This window comes from Nothoprocta perdicaria, unplaced genomic scaffold (genome assembly GCF_003342845.1).
Source record: "Nothoprocta perdicaria isolate Ctin4 unplaced genomic scaffold, notPer1 scaffold_42, whole genome shotgun sequence".
NCBI classification, from domain to species: domain Eukaryota; kingdom Metazoa; phylum Chordata; class Aves; order Tinamiformes; family Tinamidae; genus Nothoprocta; species Nothoprocta perdicaria.
The window spans coordinates 642806-660693 of NW_020455666.1; the positions used below are offsets into that span (position 1 = coordinate 642806).

At 39.7% G+C, this 17888-nt stretch overlaps 1 protein-coding gene across 1 annotated transcript in view; it reads left to right on the top strand.

The window, feature by feature from the left end:
- The first annotated feature begins 2226 nt into the window (after positions 1–2226).
- Positions 2227–17888, top strand: part of PBRM1 (polybromo 1) — a 48107-nt gene continuing 32445 nt past the window's right edge. Inside the window, exons 1-12 of the mRNA XM_026046006.1 lie at positions 2227–2409; positions 3305–3460; positions 4285–4382; positions 4914–5061; positions 6174–6317; positions 6596–6712; positions 7295–7363; positions 7575–7673; positions 7960–8045; positions 10429–10527; positions 11853–11941; positions 15230–15446. Of these exons, the coding sequence (XP_025901791.1) occupies positions 2371–2409; positions 3305–3460; positions 4285–4382; positions 4914–5061; positions 6174–6317; positions 6596–6712; positions 7295–7363; positions 7575–7673; positions 7960–8045; positions 10429–10527; positions 11853–11941; positions 15230–15446 (1361 nt within the window). The 5' untranslated portion in view covers positions 2227–2370. The remainder of the gene's footprint in view (positions 2410–3304; positions 3461–4284; positions 4383–4913; positions 5062–6173; positions 6318–6595; positions 6713–7294; positions 7364–7574; positions 7674–7959; positions 8046–10428; positions 10528–11852; positions 11942–15229; positions 15447–17888) is intronic.

The following is a 17888-nucleotide window of genomic DNA, read 5'->3' on the forward strand; positions in this document are numbered from 1 at the left end:
TCCCCCGCCGCGGTGTCGCGCGGGGCCGGGCGGGCTTTNTTGTAAAGGGGACATTGACCTCACTTGATACATTTTAATCTCAGACACCTCTACTATTGAAAACAGGAAAGTCTGTGAGGACAAGCAGCTCCACTGGACATAGGGGGTAGTGGAACCTTGCTTAGGAAAGGGGCAGGCAAGCTCTCCTCACCCGGGGGGGCTGCAGGTTAACTCTCCTTACACAAAACTGGCACAAGTGTCMCCCCTGTCGCCTCGTCTGGGGGAACACAGCTCCACGGAGCCTGCTGCCCTCCTAACTGCCCGCCTGCTCCGCCCGGCGGGCACAGAGCAGGGGGCGCGCGGCCCTGGCCTCCCGCACCACCTCCGCCGCCCGGCCGCCCCGCAGGCCGAGGCGCAGGCGCCGCCGGGCCCGGCCCCGGGCCGAGCCGCGTTCCGCCGTCACGGGCCGGGCCTGGGCGCCGAGCCCGCCGTGACCGGAGCGGGTCGGGGCTTGAGCCGCCCCGCGGCGCCGCCAAGGGGCGTTTTGTTCCCCTCGGCCTCGCCGGCGGCGCCCGGACCCACCTGGTGCCCGGTGCCGGTCCCGGGGGCCCGGGCAGCCCTCTCGCTCCCCCCTGCCGCGTTTAATTCAGCGCCCGTTTTTCTTCARACGCGCTAATCTCCGATTGCTTTGTCCGCGCCTACGGCGTTTTCTGGGTAGCTTTTGTTTACCCGTTTGTTTTCACTCTTTTATTCGAAGGCAGAAAGTTAAACGTGGGCGCGAACCTGCTTGTTCTGCGCGTGTTATCTCCAAGGCCTGTGAAAACCTCACGGGTTGGGGCCGGGCTGGATAAAAACATTGAGGCTCCTCGCTCTGGGGAGCCTCTCAGGGCGGGTCGTGTCCCAGCATGTGATAYATGTCCGTATAGGTAAAGGGTGGCCTGTGGAGATAACGTTTTCAGGGGTGGCACGGGCGCGAGGGGCCGTTTTGCAGGTTGGTTCGTGGCAATGGGGATGCAACCTGTGGAAAATCTGTGAGCCGGGGGTTGTGTTGCAGGGAAAAAGGCTACAGCTCATGAACCCAGCCTRTTTTTCGGTGCACGTCAGGATTATCCGTGTTTGGAGGTCCAGAGAGAAGCTCCTGTTCCGGAGCCTGACATTTATACGAGCTTTTTGTGAGTCTCTCCCTGTGTTCTCAATCTCCAAAATATGCTGTAAGATTTACATGTTCCTCAGTTGCTAAAGGAAAATCTACAAGTGTTTATATGTGCCTGGGATAGTGAAGGAGAAGAAACTTGTGTGAAATGCACAGGCAGGGCAGGCGCGAGCTTCCTCAGGTCTCCCTTCCTGCGGAATGAATGGACCGTATGTCTCTCCTCAAACGCAGTCTGGAAATGCTGTTTTCAGTTGCTTTTGGCTTTCTTCRCAACCAAGAATTTGTATTTTCTGGCTGTCTCCGCCAGCACGGGTCTGGTGCTGGCCATTTGATACTGTCGTTGTCAGCTGAAAGTCGTGGGCAGTGCCAAAAGCTGCAGCTTAAGACACGTTGCCTGCAAGTAAAGCACAAAGCTCCTCCCTTTGGAAAAATGGCTAGAATGGTTAATAGSAAAACCAGTAATCTCTGCTTGGTTTTGTTTACAAACAATAGCTATATGAACTAACTAAAGGCATCTTATTTTGTCTTAAAATGATTCCGTGCATTCTGCATGGAATTTATCAGGAAAAGGGATTCAAAGACTCCTTACAAACTGAAGGATATATATATATATATATATATATATAAGCATACATCCATACATATATCTTTGGTGCAACAGTATGGACAGGTATTTAATGCTTCTTGCTCACAAGGATAAAGATCCATTCTGCAGACTTAGCTCATCACTAGAGAGACAAGTGTTTCTGGAACCTAAGATTTCTCTGGTGTTTGTGATTGCTGTACTACTCCACATTCCTCAAGTTTTACTGCTGTCTTTTTTAATCTCAGATCAAATATCACTTCTCTTTACTCGCTGCTCCGGTTGATGAATCATTCTCCTCCAAGTGACTGTGAAATCTGTAATATGCTTCCAGAAAAATGTGTTTTTAATGTAAATGTTACAGAAATGTCTATGCAGAATGGCTTTGTAGAGTTTTTGTTAAGGTAAAATCAATTAATGTTTTCCCTTTCCTTCCTTTTATGTCTCTTCTCCCTTTATTCTTCAACTATTATTCTATTCATTCTTTATTCTTCAATTAATTCTTTAGTGTTGCTCTTTATCTGTCAAGTCTGGATATTCTTCAATCTTCCTTTGCTTCTTCTTGTCTTTCAGTTTTGATTGTACTAACACCATTGCTGATTTGATACTCTGAGTTTTACCTTCTCCCAGTACCTTAACTTGGCCATCAGACACTATGAGGAGACTGGCTTTTCGAGGTGCTGGTTGTACTCTGGTAAATCTGGTAAATTATTGATTGTTTGTGCACCATTCGCTTCATTCCTCTACCTTAGGCTGTGCTTTTCTTTAATTAACCATGAATTACTCCTGCTTCATTCCTGTTCGTCTCATTTGTGTGCTTGAAATGAATTCTGACTCTAATACGAGTGCTGTCATGCAGTTAGGTCATACTGCCATACCTTGTGTCAAGATATTTTTATAATATTGTCACTAGAAATTGGGAAAGAGCCAACAAGTTGCTCCATAAATCCCTTGTTGTTGGGTGGCTCTTCATTTGTTGCTGTTCATGTTGATCACACAACCTGTGACCAAACGAGGAGGTGGATTTTTGGCTTCCTGATGATTGTACCATTTGCCCTATACTTAAAGTGGGAGTTGTGGGTCACACGATGGCCTTTTTTCGGTGTGATTCTAAGACAAGGTATTCAGTACCAGCTCGAATTYTAGTTTGTCATTTGTTTTGTTTGTTTTGGGCATGTCTTAGCATGCATTTGCATCAGAACTGAGCGTTACTTTCTGTGCAGTTTCTCTCCATTATCGTAGGAGTTCCTACTTAATTGAGTCCTCATCCCATTCATAAGAAAGTGTGGTTGCTTGAAGAAAGTATCATACTATGAACTGCTCAATTTATCTTTATTGCTCTGCTTGAGTCCTTTCTGACATAGCTATGGTCAGTGACAGCATAAAGCTGCAGGACAATTTCCATTACCCTTTACCTCTGTCAACTTCCAAGAACCTGGCTGGTGTTTAGAGATTGCTTGAATAAATTATAACACGTAACCAATTTATGTGAGCCCTCCTAAAGCATGACTAGGTTAAGAGGCAGCGCTCTCCCACCRCAGCGTTTGCTTGCACTGCCATGAGTTTAAGAACGTGTCTCTTCATTATAGAAGAAGTTGGATTCCATGGGTTCCAAGAGGCGAAGAGCCACCTCGCCTTCCAGCAGCGTCAGCGGAGGAGACTTTGACGATGGCCACCACTCCACGAACATACCAGGCCCAAGCAGGAAGAGGAGGAGACTTTCCAATCTCCCGACCGTGGATCCCGTTAGTACCTTTCTACTATTCACTTTTTTTCCTTGGGAACGCTGTATCCCTTGCTCTCAAACTGATATTTGCCGTGCACTTGATCATCATGCACATGTCATGGTCATTGGCACACGTGTGGTGGCTCGTCATGCCTCAAATGTGGCACTGCCCTGGCTGAGCTTCTGTAGCATCTCATTCAGCTTTGTCTGGTTGCTCTCATCTCCACAGTTTTGCCCTTCTCTTTCCTACTTTCCTTCTTTTTTTGCCAGTTATTTTAGCAGGTGAAAGAAGATTGGAGAGAGAGCTTAAGCCCAAGTGCAGCAGTTGAAAGCTGTGGCTGAATAACAAATTCAGAAGGAGATAAGTAGAGAAGGGCAAAGCAGTGAAGTACATTTTAGCAAAGTACGGTGCTAAAATATACCATGGCTTTGTCCTGCCCCTGAGTTACCAGTCTAATTTTAATGGCAGTGCAGCAGAACCCTTGCTGGTTTTGATGYCTGTAAGCCAGGGAGAGTAACATAGAATTAATTTTTTATATATATATATATTTTTTTTTTTCTTAGTAGTCTTTTTTTTGTAGTACTATTTGTTAGTGAAATAAAGCTCCCTTTTTTGTTTGTTTTTAGAAGAAAAAAAATCCACAGCATGCGAGGATGTCAAATATAGTACTAACTTATGAGATGCAACAAGTTCTCCACACTTCTACATTAGAGCACGTTGTATAATGGCATCTAAACCTACTCATTGTGAGCAGACCTTTATTTATTATCTCCTGACAATTTTCTTTGTTTTTGCTTTTTTCTTTTTTTTTTTCTCTTTTATTGTTTTTCCTGCATTTTTAGATTGCTGTATGCCATGAGCTTTACAACACAATCAGAGATTACAAAGATGAACAGGGCAGGCTCCTTTGTGAACTTTTCATTAGGGCGCCAAAAAGAAGGTAAGGCATAGCATTTTTATTCCTTTTTCTTTCTTTTTAGCCTCAAACCCACGGGAAAAATGAACATTGAGGAATAATTCACTATTATTAGCCATGGAAAATTTAAACTAAATTTGCCACAGTCTTAAAACACAGTGTTTGACCAGAGTGTTTGTTGTGATTTTTCAAAGGACTGTGCCAGCTTATGGTCTAAAAGAAGAAATACTGATTTCAAAATGTTTCATGTGACAACTGCCTTGAGTTTTTACTGCTTGGCCTATGAAATGCATTTGAGAAATGGTGGAATGAAATACTTATGTTAATTCTTGGGAAGATTAATAAGAGTGATCCTTGACAGTACAGTAGGTGAAGTGAGAAGTTAAATTTTATCTTATACTCTAAAAATGACAATGGTAACATAAAATAATACTGAATGTTTTCTAATAGAATGCACTCTAGACAGTTCAACTGTAACACAAATGTATTGGAACACTTTTGATTTAGTCATAAGTGTGTCTAAAAAATAGAATATGCCCATTTTTGCAATAACAGAAATCAGCCAGATTATTATGAAGTGGTTTCTCAGCCAATTGATTTAATGAAAATCCAACAAAAGCTCAAGATGGAGGAGTATGACGACGTGAACGTGCTGACTGCTGACTTCCAGCTGCTCTTTAACAACGCCAAGGCCTACTATAAGGTGAGGAAAATACGTGGTGTAGGTATCTGTGAGYTGTTATCTGAAAAAGAGGCAGAGCACAAAAATAGATAAAGGAGACATACATTGAGAAAATTATTTTGTGCATAACCTTCGAACTGAAGGAGGTAAGTTCTGTGCAGCCTTTTGAGATGTAAAAAGATATATTAAAGTGTATGTTGTAACTGAGATTATAGAGCAAATCTGAAAGTTAGCTGCTAACATTTTCTTTATTGTGTTTTTAGCTTTGGAGATGATCCAAATAATTCAGACCGACGTCCTTTCTGAATAACCCACCCACCCCACTAAGTGACTTTTGCAGAAAAGCAATATTTTTTTGTGTATAGATCTGTGTGCATAGATATGTCTGGGGGACTTATGCATTAATAGATTTATACATTCTGGTTATAGCACAAAAAGCACTAAGATCYCCAAGTTGACCTGCACTCCTGAAGCTTTGCATGGCTTTTTCATGGTAGGAAAGGATGGTTAGAAGGTTACAAAATGTGTGCGGCCTTTGCCTGCAGAACACTGGCTTCAGGATTACACCTGTGTCTTTCAAATCTTGCATTTGGCAAAGGAAATTGTAGCTATTTTTTTCTGGTGTATAGGAATATTATTGACAGGAAAAATATGGCGTTGGGAGCTGCAGGTGCAASACAGAAGCAAAACCTCCTCTCTTTTCATCTTCACCTTACCCACACGCTTCCAGTGACTCATCTGAAACAGGGAAGGCTGATTCGTTGTCGAAATCTTTGTTGCAGCAGGTGTATTATTGGCAATGGCGCCCTGGAAGGGAAACCTTCAGGGTTTTAGTTATTCTGCTTCAGAACCTTTCCAGATTCACTGAGGTGTGTCCAAGCCTCAACCCAAATAGTTTAATTGCTGAGTTTTCCCAGAGACTTGCATGCTTTGGCCTGTCTATGTTTTTTTCTAGTGTTTATTACCATTCTTAAAACACCTTTGCTGAAGAACCAGTAATTTCCCTAATTATTTAATGCAGTAAGTGTATTTCATTTAAGAATTTATGCTTAAAAGAATTTTACTTCACTTAAAGTCAGGATTTTTAACAAGGTTTTAAGGCTGGTGTAAATGTGCCTGACTTATTTTTGCAGCCTGATTCTCCTGAATATAAAGCTGCCTGCAAACTATGGGAGTTGTATTTGCGCACAAAAAATGAGTTTGTTCAAAAAGGAGATGCTGAGGAGGAGGAGGAAGATGAGGAAGGACATGACAATCAAGGTGGAAATTCTGAATTGGTAAGTGTAGGTTTGTGCGCAGTTGGGATGCGTGTTCTCAAAAAAATTATTAATTTTGCTATTKTTATTCTAACAGTGTACATCTAAAAGATGCAGTGTAAATTTGGCACTACATTTTTCTGTTGTGCTTTTCCTAAGTACATAAGCAGTAGTTGCACATGTCTTTTATAGCTGATCTTTGCTGTATTTGAAAAATAAATTACACTATAAATACATGCATTTAAGTACTTTGCTATGACTGTCATTAGAGCATCGTGTGTTTTCATTTCTTCTATTAGTCATCTCCAGGTTACCTGAAGGAGATTCTTGAACAGCTTCTTGAAGCTGTAGCTGTTGCCACAAACCCATCAGGTCGCCTCATAAGTGAACTGTTTCAGAAACTTCCTTCTAAAGTGGTGGGTATTTTAGTAATATTGATTTTGTTTCAAGTTTAGAATCTGGAAAYTTGTAAAAATGATGTTGCACAAGACTCTGACACCCACACTAGGAATGTGATTCTTCATTATGTCTTACCAGTAGCAAAATCCAGGTGTTCTTTGAGCTTCCCTCCTTTCTAAGCTCTCAGTTGCTCCTTCCCAGCCCTGCCACTGTGGGTTGGTGCTTGCTATTTAAATTAGTTAAAGTTTTCTGACTGACTGTATTTTTAATCTTTTTAAACCTGGCTAATTTGAGTCTTCTGATTTAGAGCATGGCATAACCAAAAAAAAAAAAAAAAGCAAGCAAACAAAAAGAAACTCTCGATATTGCCGTCAGACACTTTGCTTTCAATTAGAATTATTTGTTTATGTCTGCTTATTAAGGAAATATACTTGCATGTTATCAGACTTATGATCTAGTCTGCTGAATTAAGGCCTAGTGCTGCGTATATGAAGCTTACATTATTCTTCTCATTTGCCATTAATCTTTAACAATAGCTAATACAAGAACTTGCAAGAAATGAGACTTTTTGTAGTAATRCATGCGTTTTTGTTTTCCAGCAATATCCAGATTATTACGCAATAATAAAGGAGCCCATAGATCTTAAAACAATTGCCCAAAGGATACAGGTAGAGTTTGAGCTATTCAAGTGTCATAGGTTTCTTTTTCTAATAAATTCATCCAGATACTTATCTGGCAGATAAATATGTTCTCCTTATTTGATGTGAGTTCTGTTTACTTTTCACTGTTAATTTCATTCTCTCACTGTCTGCAGCTCACCATGCTAATCCATTCTGTCTTATTATTTATTTAATTTTATTTTTATCTTTTATTGTGCAGAATGGAACGTATAAAAGCATTCATGCAATGGCCAAGGATATAGATCTTCTAGCAAAGAATGCCAAAACCTACAATGAACCTGGATCACAAGTATTCAAGGTTAGTCGGGTCATCTGCCTGTTCAATTCAAAGTGCTGTTTGTTTGTACATTGTTGATTTTTATTTAAAAGGATATGACAAAAAATAAGCCTGAAGCTACTCAACTTTGCTCTTCAGTTTTATAAACACTGTAGGGCTATTATCAAGGCAGACTTTTTCTTTGCTTTTTTCTCATGCAAAGCTGCTTAAAGAGAAAAAAAAAGAYTTATTCTGTTCTTGTGTATTTACCTAACTGTAAAAATCGTCATTTTCAACTTCAAACAAAAGAATTTCTTTTAATTAACAGGATGCAAATGCGATAAAAAAAATATTTAATATGAAAAAGGCTGAAATTGAACACAGTGAGTTGGCCAAGTCAAGTCTCCGAATCAGGTACTGTAAATAGAGTTCTGCTTAACATCTCATATAAAAATCTCTATAGACATTCTTGGATTTTTATATGTTTTAAAAAGTTACAAACTGAAGGAATACGTTTTAGGAGGATAATGGTTTTTTTAACTTTTCTTCCATTTCTTCTATGATGAAATGTTTGTGATATGTTCAGTGGTGTCAGTAGGTCTTTGTAACTTAAACTATGACCAACTTTCACTATCTGCATTTATAAGTAAGAACAGTAAAGTCATAATGATAAACCAGGTATTTTGTTCTGTTTTCCAAAAATAYAGAGTTTTGTGAACCTTGCTAGCRATTGTAAGATCTGGTATATATTTGTTTAGTAAGTTTACAGTTCACAGTTGCTTCACCTGGGAAACAACAGTCATTTTAGAGGTATTATTTAAGATACGAAGGGATTTATCCTTGTATATACTCTTCTTATGAAGCCTTCTCAGAAGTTTACTTGCTAATATGATCATTGTCATATATTAAAAAAGAGAAAAAAGAAGAAAGAAAAAGGGGATAGAGGGGTAGGAAAAGAAAGAAAAGGGGAGGAGAAGGAAAAAAAAAAAAAAAAAAAAAAAAAAGCCTTTTCCAAGTCTTCCAAGAGTCACCAAGGAGCTGCAGGCTTTTTTGGAATGGCGTTTGATACGAAAAGGTAAATCCTCCTCCTTTCTAGCAGAGGTTTGTATGCTATAACTGACTGTACTGGTGTTTCTTTATTTTACTGGAATTTAAAAAATTATTTTTGTCTGACAACTGTTTGTCTGACAAAAGATGACTTTGGTATTAAAAGCTGTACCTAAGGTTATTGTAAGAGGTAAAAGTTCCCCCCTTGGTTTTTACTGTGTGGTGCTTTGATACATTCCAAGTTGTTCATCTGTGTTCCATTTGTTTAATGCCAGCTTGCTTCCCATGTTTAGGTGAAATGTTCTCACAGCTATAATGCTGAGCAAAACACTTTACAAAGCAGGAAAATGTAAAAGCAGGAAAATGTAAAAGCAGAAATACTATTAAGGAGTAATTCTTGATACGTCTTCTAATAATTTTCCTTCTAAAAAGTATGAGTAGTGTGAGAAGATCTTGATTCAGGAAACACCTAAATACGTGCGTGTAATTGCTCTCGAGTAACAAGAATTGCATATGGGTATGAGGGTTTTATAGGTGAACTGATTTTTCTCTTATTACATCGGCACTGATGACATTGAGGACATCACAAGCATGTGTTTGATTTCAAGATTTATTTTACTGTTTCTCAAGACAGTTGTTTGCATAAAAAAGGATGACAGGTAAATCATATTTCTTAGTTGAATTCCTCTCTGGTACTGCCAACCCATCTCTGCTCCTCAGCTACTTTATCCTAGATGTTCTCTGAAGTTCTTAATAGATCTACAAGGGCAGAAGTAGCCTTAATGACAGAATAATTTTACAGCTCCTGCCTTCGTTTCTGTAACTTTGCAAATACTTGTTGTGCCTGAGGTAGGTTACAATAACATTGAACTGTTTGCCTCTAATGCAAAAGAAATAAAAAATCTGGAAGAAAGAAAAGCTTGCTAAAATCCAAAAGCCTTTCACCTGCTGTGCTGAAGCATTTTGTTGGTTCCTGTAATTCATTTTATTTTTTTTTTCCCCTGCTTAATCCACATCACAGAATCATGAATTTTTGATTTAAGTTCATAACTGCTTAATTGTCTCAACGGGGAAGTCTGCTTTACCTATTGCTGATTTTGGTAAAAAAACCCTCCATAAATTCATTTGAAGTTTGTTTAGCTCTCTTTGTCTTTTGAATATTTACCTGTTTTTCTTTGTCATGGATGGATCGGGCTCCAATTCATTCCAGTGCTGTTGTCCTACAACCACGTGGCTTCTGTGTCAAAAATAATCTTATTGCCGAGTTATTTGTATGCTTTGTCACACTCAAATTCTCTTTGCCTGTGCATTTACCTTTCCTCCCTTAAATAAGGTGACCAGAATAAAGTTACTTGGCAGTGTGGATCGACGAGCGACTTGAGAGAGATTTTTGTGGTGTTGATAAAAACACAGTTGGATTAACTTTATCCAGGTGCCAAGAAGCGTTTTGTTGGCTGCTTTCACTGCTGTCGTATGCTGAACTGTATGTGTAGCTATTAATTCCCTCAATCTACGTGTTACTTTTCTAACTTTATTGAAAAAAAATGGATATTAAAATACCGGGCCACTAAATGTATCTTACAGTGTTACTTTACTTTGAGCTTTATAACATTTTACGTCTGTCTCTGAAACTTTTGTCTGAGCTACCAAAATAATTCCATAAAGAGCTACACCCTCGCTGTGTCTTTTCCTGGGTCTAAGGTGGGCCTCTTTTTTTCCCCTTTCCTTGGCTTGTCTCTTCTGCCTTAAGGACTCCATCAAATTTGACTGCTTCCAAGCTGACAGGTCCTTCCTCACAGGGTAAAGGCAGTGTTGGCGATGAGAGAAATTCTGCTAACAAATATTATCGGTAAGTAAATTGTGGACCTGGCATAGAGGCTGGCTCGTCATCGTAACGGAAATATTGACATTTAAGGGTTTGTTTTCAGTTGTGAGGGCTCTTTAATTATCAATATTGACTTAATTGTTTTCAAAATCTCGTTGTTAAATACTCCATGGATAGCAATTTCCTCAGAAACGTTTGGAATAGCAATGTTAGACTGTATAGCAAAATGAGGCATGTGAAACATAGAGGAAGTGGAGGAGAAAATATACTTGGAGGATGAAAAGGAACAGTAAGTAGGACTAAATAATTAGGAGATGTAAGAGAGAGACGAATAAAGTGTTGGGACATATTTAAAGCAGATATATGGGGTTAATTGGATTGCTAGAACTTTCTGCTTTGGACGTCCATCAATTGAGAGTTTCGGTATCTAGCAGAGGGCTGATCTTCCTAGATCCTAGTCTGGAGGTTACTGAATGAAGCTGTAGCTCCTCTTGGCTAATTCCCTGTGTGTACATTCTAAAACCAGGGTTTAACATAAAGCAGCGAGGCTCTTTAAGGTGCTTGATGAGCGTTTGTTCAGAGATGGTGTTGGTTTAAACAACCCATTTGTGCTCCTTTTGTGCTCCCACAAGGTAAGATTCAGCCTGGGCATGTAGGTGCTCAGGGAACTGATGCAGTGCAAAAGCAAAGATTGACATTGCAAAAGCAAAGATTGACATGGCCAAAGGTGTAGGTAGGAAATGCTGCCCCTTATTTGGGGCAGGAGGGAGAAAAAGAGTGATTCTGGTCTTTGTGGAAGCCCGTGTGCATGCTGAGATTCCCCTTTGGGGAAATACAGGAAGCTTCTGCAGAAACAGGGCGCTCCGTGTGCTGAAAACACTAAGTGGGCAGGGGGAAAAGGGAGGAATTGGCTTGTGTAGCTTGCAGCATGTTGCAGTTCTTCATGCAGCCGAGTCCTTGTAGAAGGAGATGAAAGCAGGTTGTTAAATATTAGGAAATTATCGCAATAATTCAAGGGCTTGGATACTTAGAATAGGACAGAAGATAGTTTAAGCTCTAGCTTTCAAAATGTGTATCATATTTTTTTTTCTCAGTTTGATGGGTTGCTTCTTAAAAACCCATGAGACCATCTCCATTTAAAGTTTTTTTTTTTTTTTTTTTTTGTTAAACTCCCCCATTTCTTGTTGGGTTGTCATGTCTGGTCACCTGATAACAATTCTGGAGGCTGCTGGCTCGAGCTTCTCTTGCTTGGTTTTGTTCTCTGGGTGGCTATTACCTGTGGTTGGATAATGACAAAAGAGATCTTTTTTTAAAGCTTTCTTCTCTCTTTCTTTCTTTTTCTTCCACAGTAACAAAAGATCAGCCCAGGGGGATCGTTTATCAGCAATAACCATGGCATTGCAGTATGGATCAGAAAGTGAGGAAGATGCTTTGGCTGGTAGGAGCTAAAATGCATTTGTTTTTTCCCTTTCTCTAATTACAATGTCTTGAATAAGCAGAATGGTTGAGCCACTGATTTTTTCAATTATCTTTGTTTTACTCTGCAGTGTTTTGAAACCCAGTGTAAAATTCAATCAAATCTGGGCCCTCTTTCTTCTGCATAATAATTTGTAAATGAACTGCTGATAGAGTAGGAAAAAATTTCCACACTTGCTTTGAATTGCACAGTATTTTTCCCACTATAGTTGGGAGATTATAAAATATTATTTCTGGGAAGTCCAGACTTCCATTCTGGGTTCAGACCAGCCCCTTCCTTGGGAGATGTGGCTCAGCATGGTGATTAGCTGCTGGTTTTGCATACAAATTCTGGGAAAACACACAGCTTTTATTTTACATAAATTTGTTCTTAAATTCTTGATGTGATTTAGCCACCTTCAGGTGCCACCTATGCTATGAATATTGTCATTCAGACAAGGTTTCTGGTAGGCAGCTGAGATCTTTGACCTGTTGGCAAACCTCTGTCACACTTACGGTTTTCTGACCCTCTGATGAACTGCTTAGCTCGGGTTTTCCTCTGCAGATGAGATGGATTTTCATTTAAAGTTTTTTAAAGTATAGGTTTTTTGCTATTTCCTCTTCCTCCTGTCTCTTTTTTCCCTCTTTTCCCTCAACACTCATCCAAATAAATGAGAACTAGGCTGCGTAACTGAACATTAAGAGAACTTTGACCTTGTGATTACAGAGAACACGTACATACTGTCTATACAATGAACAGCATCTGTTTTCACCTCCAAGTTTATCCTTGTGGGTTTCATGGTGGGGATCACACCATGGTGAAGCTTGTTGAGGATTCCCATCTCAAAAATACTATGACTTGAAGAGCTTCTGCAGCTTCCTTGAGAATTATCCTTGCTGCAAAACTGTCAAGACTTGCTTTTTTATAAATATTCCGTTCTCCAAGAATAGAACTTGGCTGCTGTCTTTGGCAAGGTGGCTTTGAGCATCCGTTCTTGTCGAGGTGCTTTGGGACCGCAAAGGAGAGGCAGCGTCGGAAGCAAGTTACTTGCCAAGTAGGGTTAATTTGCTTATAGAAACATTCATATACTTGTCACCCTTCTGCTTTTCTGCCTCAACATTGTGTAAGTGTATTTATATATGATAAGTCTAGCTGTATCTGATAGCACAGCTCAATTCCAGCTGTGCAGTAAATGATTTCCTCCCTTTGCAGTAAAGTCAATTTATCAGAGCTTCACTATGAGACTATATTAGGAAACAGTCACTGTGAGCAGGATGAAAAGTGGGAAATAGATTTTATTTAAGCCTGTTGAATGGTGTATTTTGTGGTTATGGTTGGCCACATATTCTTTTTTACCATAGCTGCTAACTGTAGATATGTAAACAGCTGCATGAAAGGGGAATAACTGCCTGCAACCCTGTGCTGCTGGCCTGTTCTCAATGGGGACACGAGACCTCTGGCTATTAAATAATCTATTTTTGCAGTAGGATGTTGCTTCTCTGTCTCTTTTTCTGATTTGAGTCATCTCTTCTTGACCTGTTAAGATAACAGGTCTTTTAGTAGAAGGGCATCATCATTATGCAGTACTGTAATACCAAGATAAAGTGGTGGTTTTTAATGTGATACGCCAAATAATATTTATTTTACATACTCAGGAAATGATGAAAGAAACACTGCTAGTGCTTATTTAATTTATTTAGATCTTATTTGGGGGGAAAGTCTTGTATTCTGTGTTTAAATCAAAATCAAGTACACTTCTCATTTAGGGAACTGGACTGCTTGCATGTATTTCTTAGGATGTAAATGCACATTACTAGTAATTTTTCCTCTTGAATATTTCTTTATTCATTATTTATTTATTTCTTAGTTTCTAGTAGAGCTAAGAACTCTCAACTAAGTCTCAACTCTTAGTAGAACTAAGAAATCTCGACTTCTTGAGCGCAAACAGCAGTGAAGATAATATTTTGTTGCATAATCTATTTTGGAGAATTACTTTGCCTGATCAGCATCTCTTACCATTCGTGTTTATTTCAGTGAAAATATGAATTCCATCATATTTACAGGATGAAATGGGAAGGAGAAGAAAACACTACGTTACTTCCAGTCTTTTGTTTCTACCTGTTTATTGCCCGTTCTTTGCATTGCGGGCTACCACGTAGCAGACATCAGCCTCTTACCCGATGCTTTTGACATATAGGAAAATCTTTGGGATAATTTTGAATATTTCCAAATCAGTCATGATTTTTGCAATGCGTTTGCACGTCCGCTGAGGTCTCCCTGCTCGTCTCTTCGGTTGTTTCTAATTTAGCTTGTGCCTCACTTGTCTAGTTAGCCACGTGCGCTCACGTGGATCTGCCGTGTCAGGTTGCAGAGGGAAAAATAATGTTCAGGGTTGTTAATAGGTCCGTGGTGTTAYGGGGTCAGAATGTCCTTTGGCTTGTCATCATTTCACTATTAAAGCTTGGAGCGTTGCCAGCCTTGACGGAGCAGTAATGGAAAAAATGATACAAGTGGTGGAGAACTCTCTTTTTGCTGCGACTGAATTATCCAGGGTGTCATCCGTRGCTTTCCTTCAAGCTATAATTCATAAGAGGGGAAAGAGGTGGCTAATGTGATGATAATAACCTGTGCAAAARTGCCTAGGTTTCTGTGTTATGCCTTTCTGCAGAGTGCAATTTGCACTTGTTGCTGAGGAGAGCTAAAGGCATAGATGCTCCTTCCTTCCCATCCTGTATTTCTGCCCCCTGAATCCTTTCATCCCTTCTGCCTTTCTGTTCGTGCAGTGCTTCTCCTGCATCTAATTGCAGTAAAGATTATTTCTTGGTAGCACTTCTTCTTTCACTCTTCCTAATCTTGAAGCACAAGCTTATCTATTGGAATAAAATTCCTGGAGATAAGTGGGAGATCTTAAAATCCATACATCATATGTTTGTGCTGTTTATATAATCAACACTTTTTTTATTTCTCTTTCCTTTTGCTGTATATTAGAGTTGTACTTTCAGGCCATAGTCTCACCTTTTTTTTTATTTTTCTCACAAGAGAACTTGTGATCCAGATAAAGGAGGTTTTATACTWGCTGGGGCTTATCGAGACAGATATCCTTGTCTGAGACACAATCTGACCATCCCAGAGAGGGACTGAGCTCCCTCATCTGGGGACACTACATTTTGCTCCGCTCAGTTCTTTGTACATTTGAAAAGCCAAACAGAAAACCTCAATCTGGCTTGTCCTGCTGAGAGTTTCCCATTTTCCTTTTTTTTTTCCCTGCAGCTGCAGCTCGTTATGAAGAAGGAGAGTCCGAAGCTGAGAGCATCACTTCCTTCATGGACGCTTCTAATCCTCTTTATCAGCTTTATGATACCGTTCGAAGCTGCCGAAACAATCAGGGCCAGCTCATCTCTGAACCCTTTTTCCATTTACCCTCCAAGAAAAAGTATCCTGATTATTATCAGCAAATTAAAACACCTATTTCATTACAACAGATCAGGTAAGAAACCAGTAAACAAAATACAGTTGGTGGGAGTCTATTAATGAGTTTCCTTCACTTCCATAATCCTATATTGCTAATATCTGTGCAATACATAGTATCTTCCTTGAATGCCTTATTGCTTTTTGGTTCAAGTCAGCAAGCTGATAAATCAGTAAGCTGTCTATTATCCTGTTTTGTAGATTAATTATCCTCAGCCATTCTGGTGCATTCTGWAAAGATTGTTGTGATCATATCRCTTTATTTATATATTTTCCCTGGATCACAGTTTAACTGTGGGGAATAATTATTGTTACTCAGGCTGTAGCTAGTCTGCAGTGGTGTGCTAAAGCCATGCACCATTGATAAATTTATGGAAATAGCCAAGATTCATCAACTGCCAGAAGGCAGTTGTTAGATAAAAGCCCAAGAGCAGTGAGCAGTCTCTTTATTGAGTGATAAAAGATAAGCTAATCTAATGGAGCTGCTTGTCAGAGACTTGAGCTCATGATAGACTTTAGTGACCCAGACCAGACTCAGGCTACACCCTGAGCCCATCCAACACCTCTCTGCCTGGAAATCTGAAGCCYAAGGGGTTTTATTGATATTTCAGACATGGCTGTGAATGTGGGGCCAAGAATTCTCTTTTAACTCTTCCTTTTCTCCCCATGTCCTACCCTGGTCTGCCTGTTGCCTTCAGTTTTACAGCCTGTCATCTACSTCAGGGCTTTGTGTGCGTGTTTATATGCAGAAAAAATCCTAAAAATGCCATAAAAGATTAATAAGTTCAGTTTTAATTCGGTGTTCATTATGTCTCTCCTGTAGTCTTGATGGCTTTATGAGCATTACGAGCCTCAGTTGTCCTAGCTCCGGGTAATTTTGGGATGTGGGAGGCTTATTTTGCAGATGGTGAAGGCTTCCTGCTGCCTTCACCCCAACCTGCTCTTTTGAAACAAGGTGCTCGGGTCCTATTTAGAAGAGATCTTAATTCGGTGCCGTGATGACATAGTTGGAAGAAGATGTTTTCTGTTCAAGCTGCTTTCAACAGTGTGGAGCAAAGAAATTAGACATCGGGAGAAAATACAATATTGAAAAGGAAAGAGGCGACTGTGTCCAAGGTCTGAGTTTTAGGTGTGGTGTGGAGATTACTTTGGATTCCTTTGGGAACATGAAGCTGCTGGTTAAATGCCATTGTGTCATTAAGGCACTACAGGAATAGTCAGGATATAATGTAGAAACACGCAGCATGAGCTCTGTTGTGCAGTACAGAAGTGCTAAATCCTTATAAGAGCTGTTCTTTTTATTAAATTTTACAAAGTTATTAAGTATGATCCCGAAGGCAGATGTTTTCCTGCCGAATCTGTGATGTAAAGACCTAAACTTTACATTCCAGTACAGGGCACCGTGCTCATATTCGCCTGTAGTTCCCATTTGTGATGACTTTTGTTGCCTCTACCTCCATTATTCAAGTGGAATTCATAATAATTATGATCACTCGGTCAAGCATATTTTGCTTTGTAATTTAAATACTTCAGGTAATACAGCAAATAAAGTGGAGCTTGTCTGGAAATAATGGAGTTTGCTGTCTGGGTTCAAGCCTCAGCGCTTTATATAGCAAACAGTTTTTGTTAGAACAGATTAAGCTCTTGGCAAATTAACTTCTCAGTGAAATCTTAATTTAAAAGTTAGTTTTTTATTATTACATTGACTTTGGGAAAAATAATGTCACTATATTAAAATGTGCTTAATTTATGAGTGAGCCAACTGGGAAAACAACTCCTGGAGAGAAAATTTATGATAAGGTTTATTGACTGTTGCACCTTTTAGCAATCTTCTGACTGTATAGACGTTTTTCCTACCTTAGCAGATATTTCTGTTTCCTCATGAGTATCACAGGTTCAAGTTGAACAAATTTATAAAAGTACTTGATAAAGAGGAGTTTTGTCATTCTTAAACTGGGCATTTTTCAAATGCACTTTTTTTCTGCATGCAGTCTATGCCATGCTGGTGGGGTTGTGTTTTCCAAAGAGACTGAAGTAGCACTGCACGACCAGCAGACCTTGGAGCTTTTAATCTTGCTTTGGGAAATAAATCACTATTTGTTATTATACCACTTATAAAATTCTCCCCCTCCAAGCTTGCTGAGATGGTTTTCTTGTTTAAAACTTGTTGAAGCTACATTGCAGACTATAAATCCAGAAAGTACATGGTGCTGAATAGGGGTGTAATTAAACCTGTTYAAAGTACTTCTGCAAATAACTTTCTTAATTAACCATCCCGCTGTTTGCTGACAGCAGGTGCATTTAATAGGATAAGGTGAGAGGCTGTTTGCCAAGTGTGACAGGGTGTTCATGTGCGTGGCTACAAGTTCCCTTCTTCCTGAACCTTTTTTGTAGGCTAAACCCTGATTTTTCCCTTGTGTTGTCAGCTCTTTCGTACTTTCAGCTCTGAACATGCTAGAAA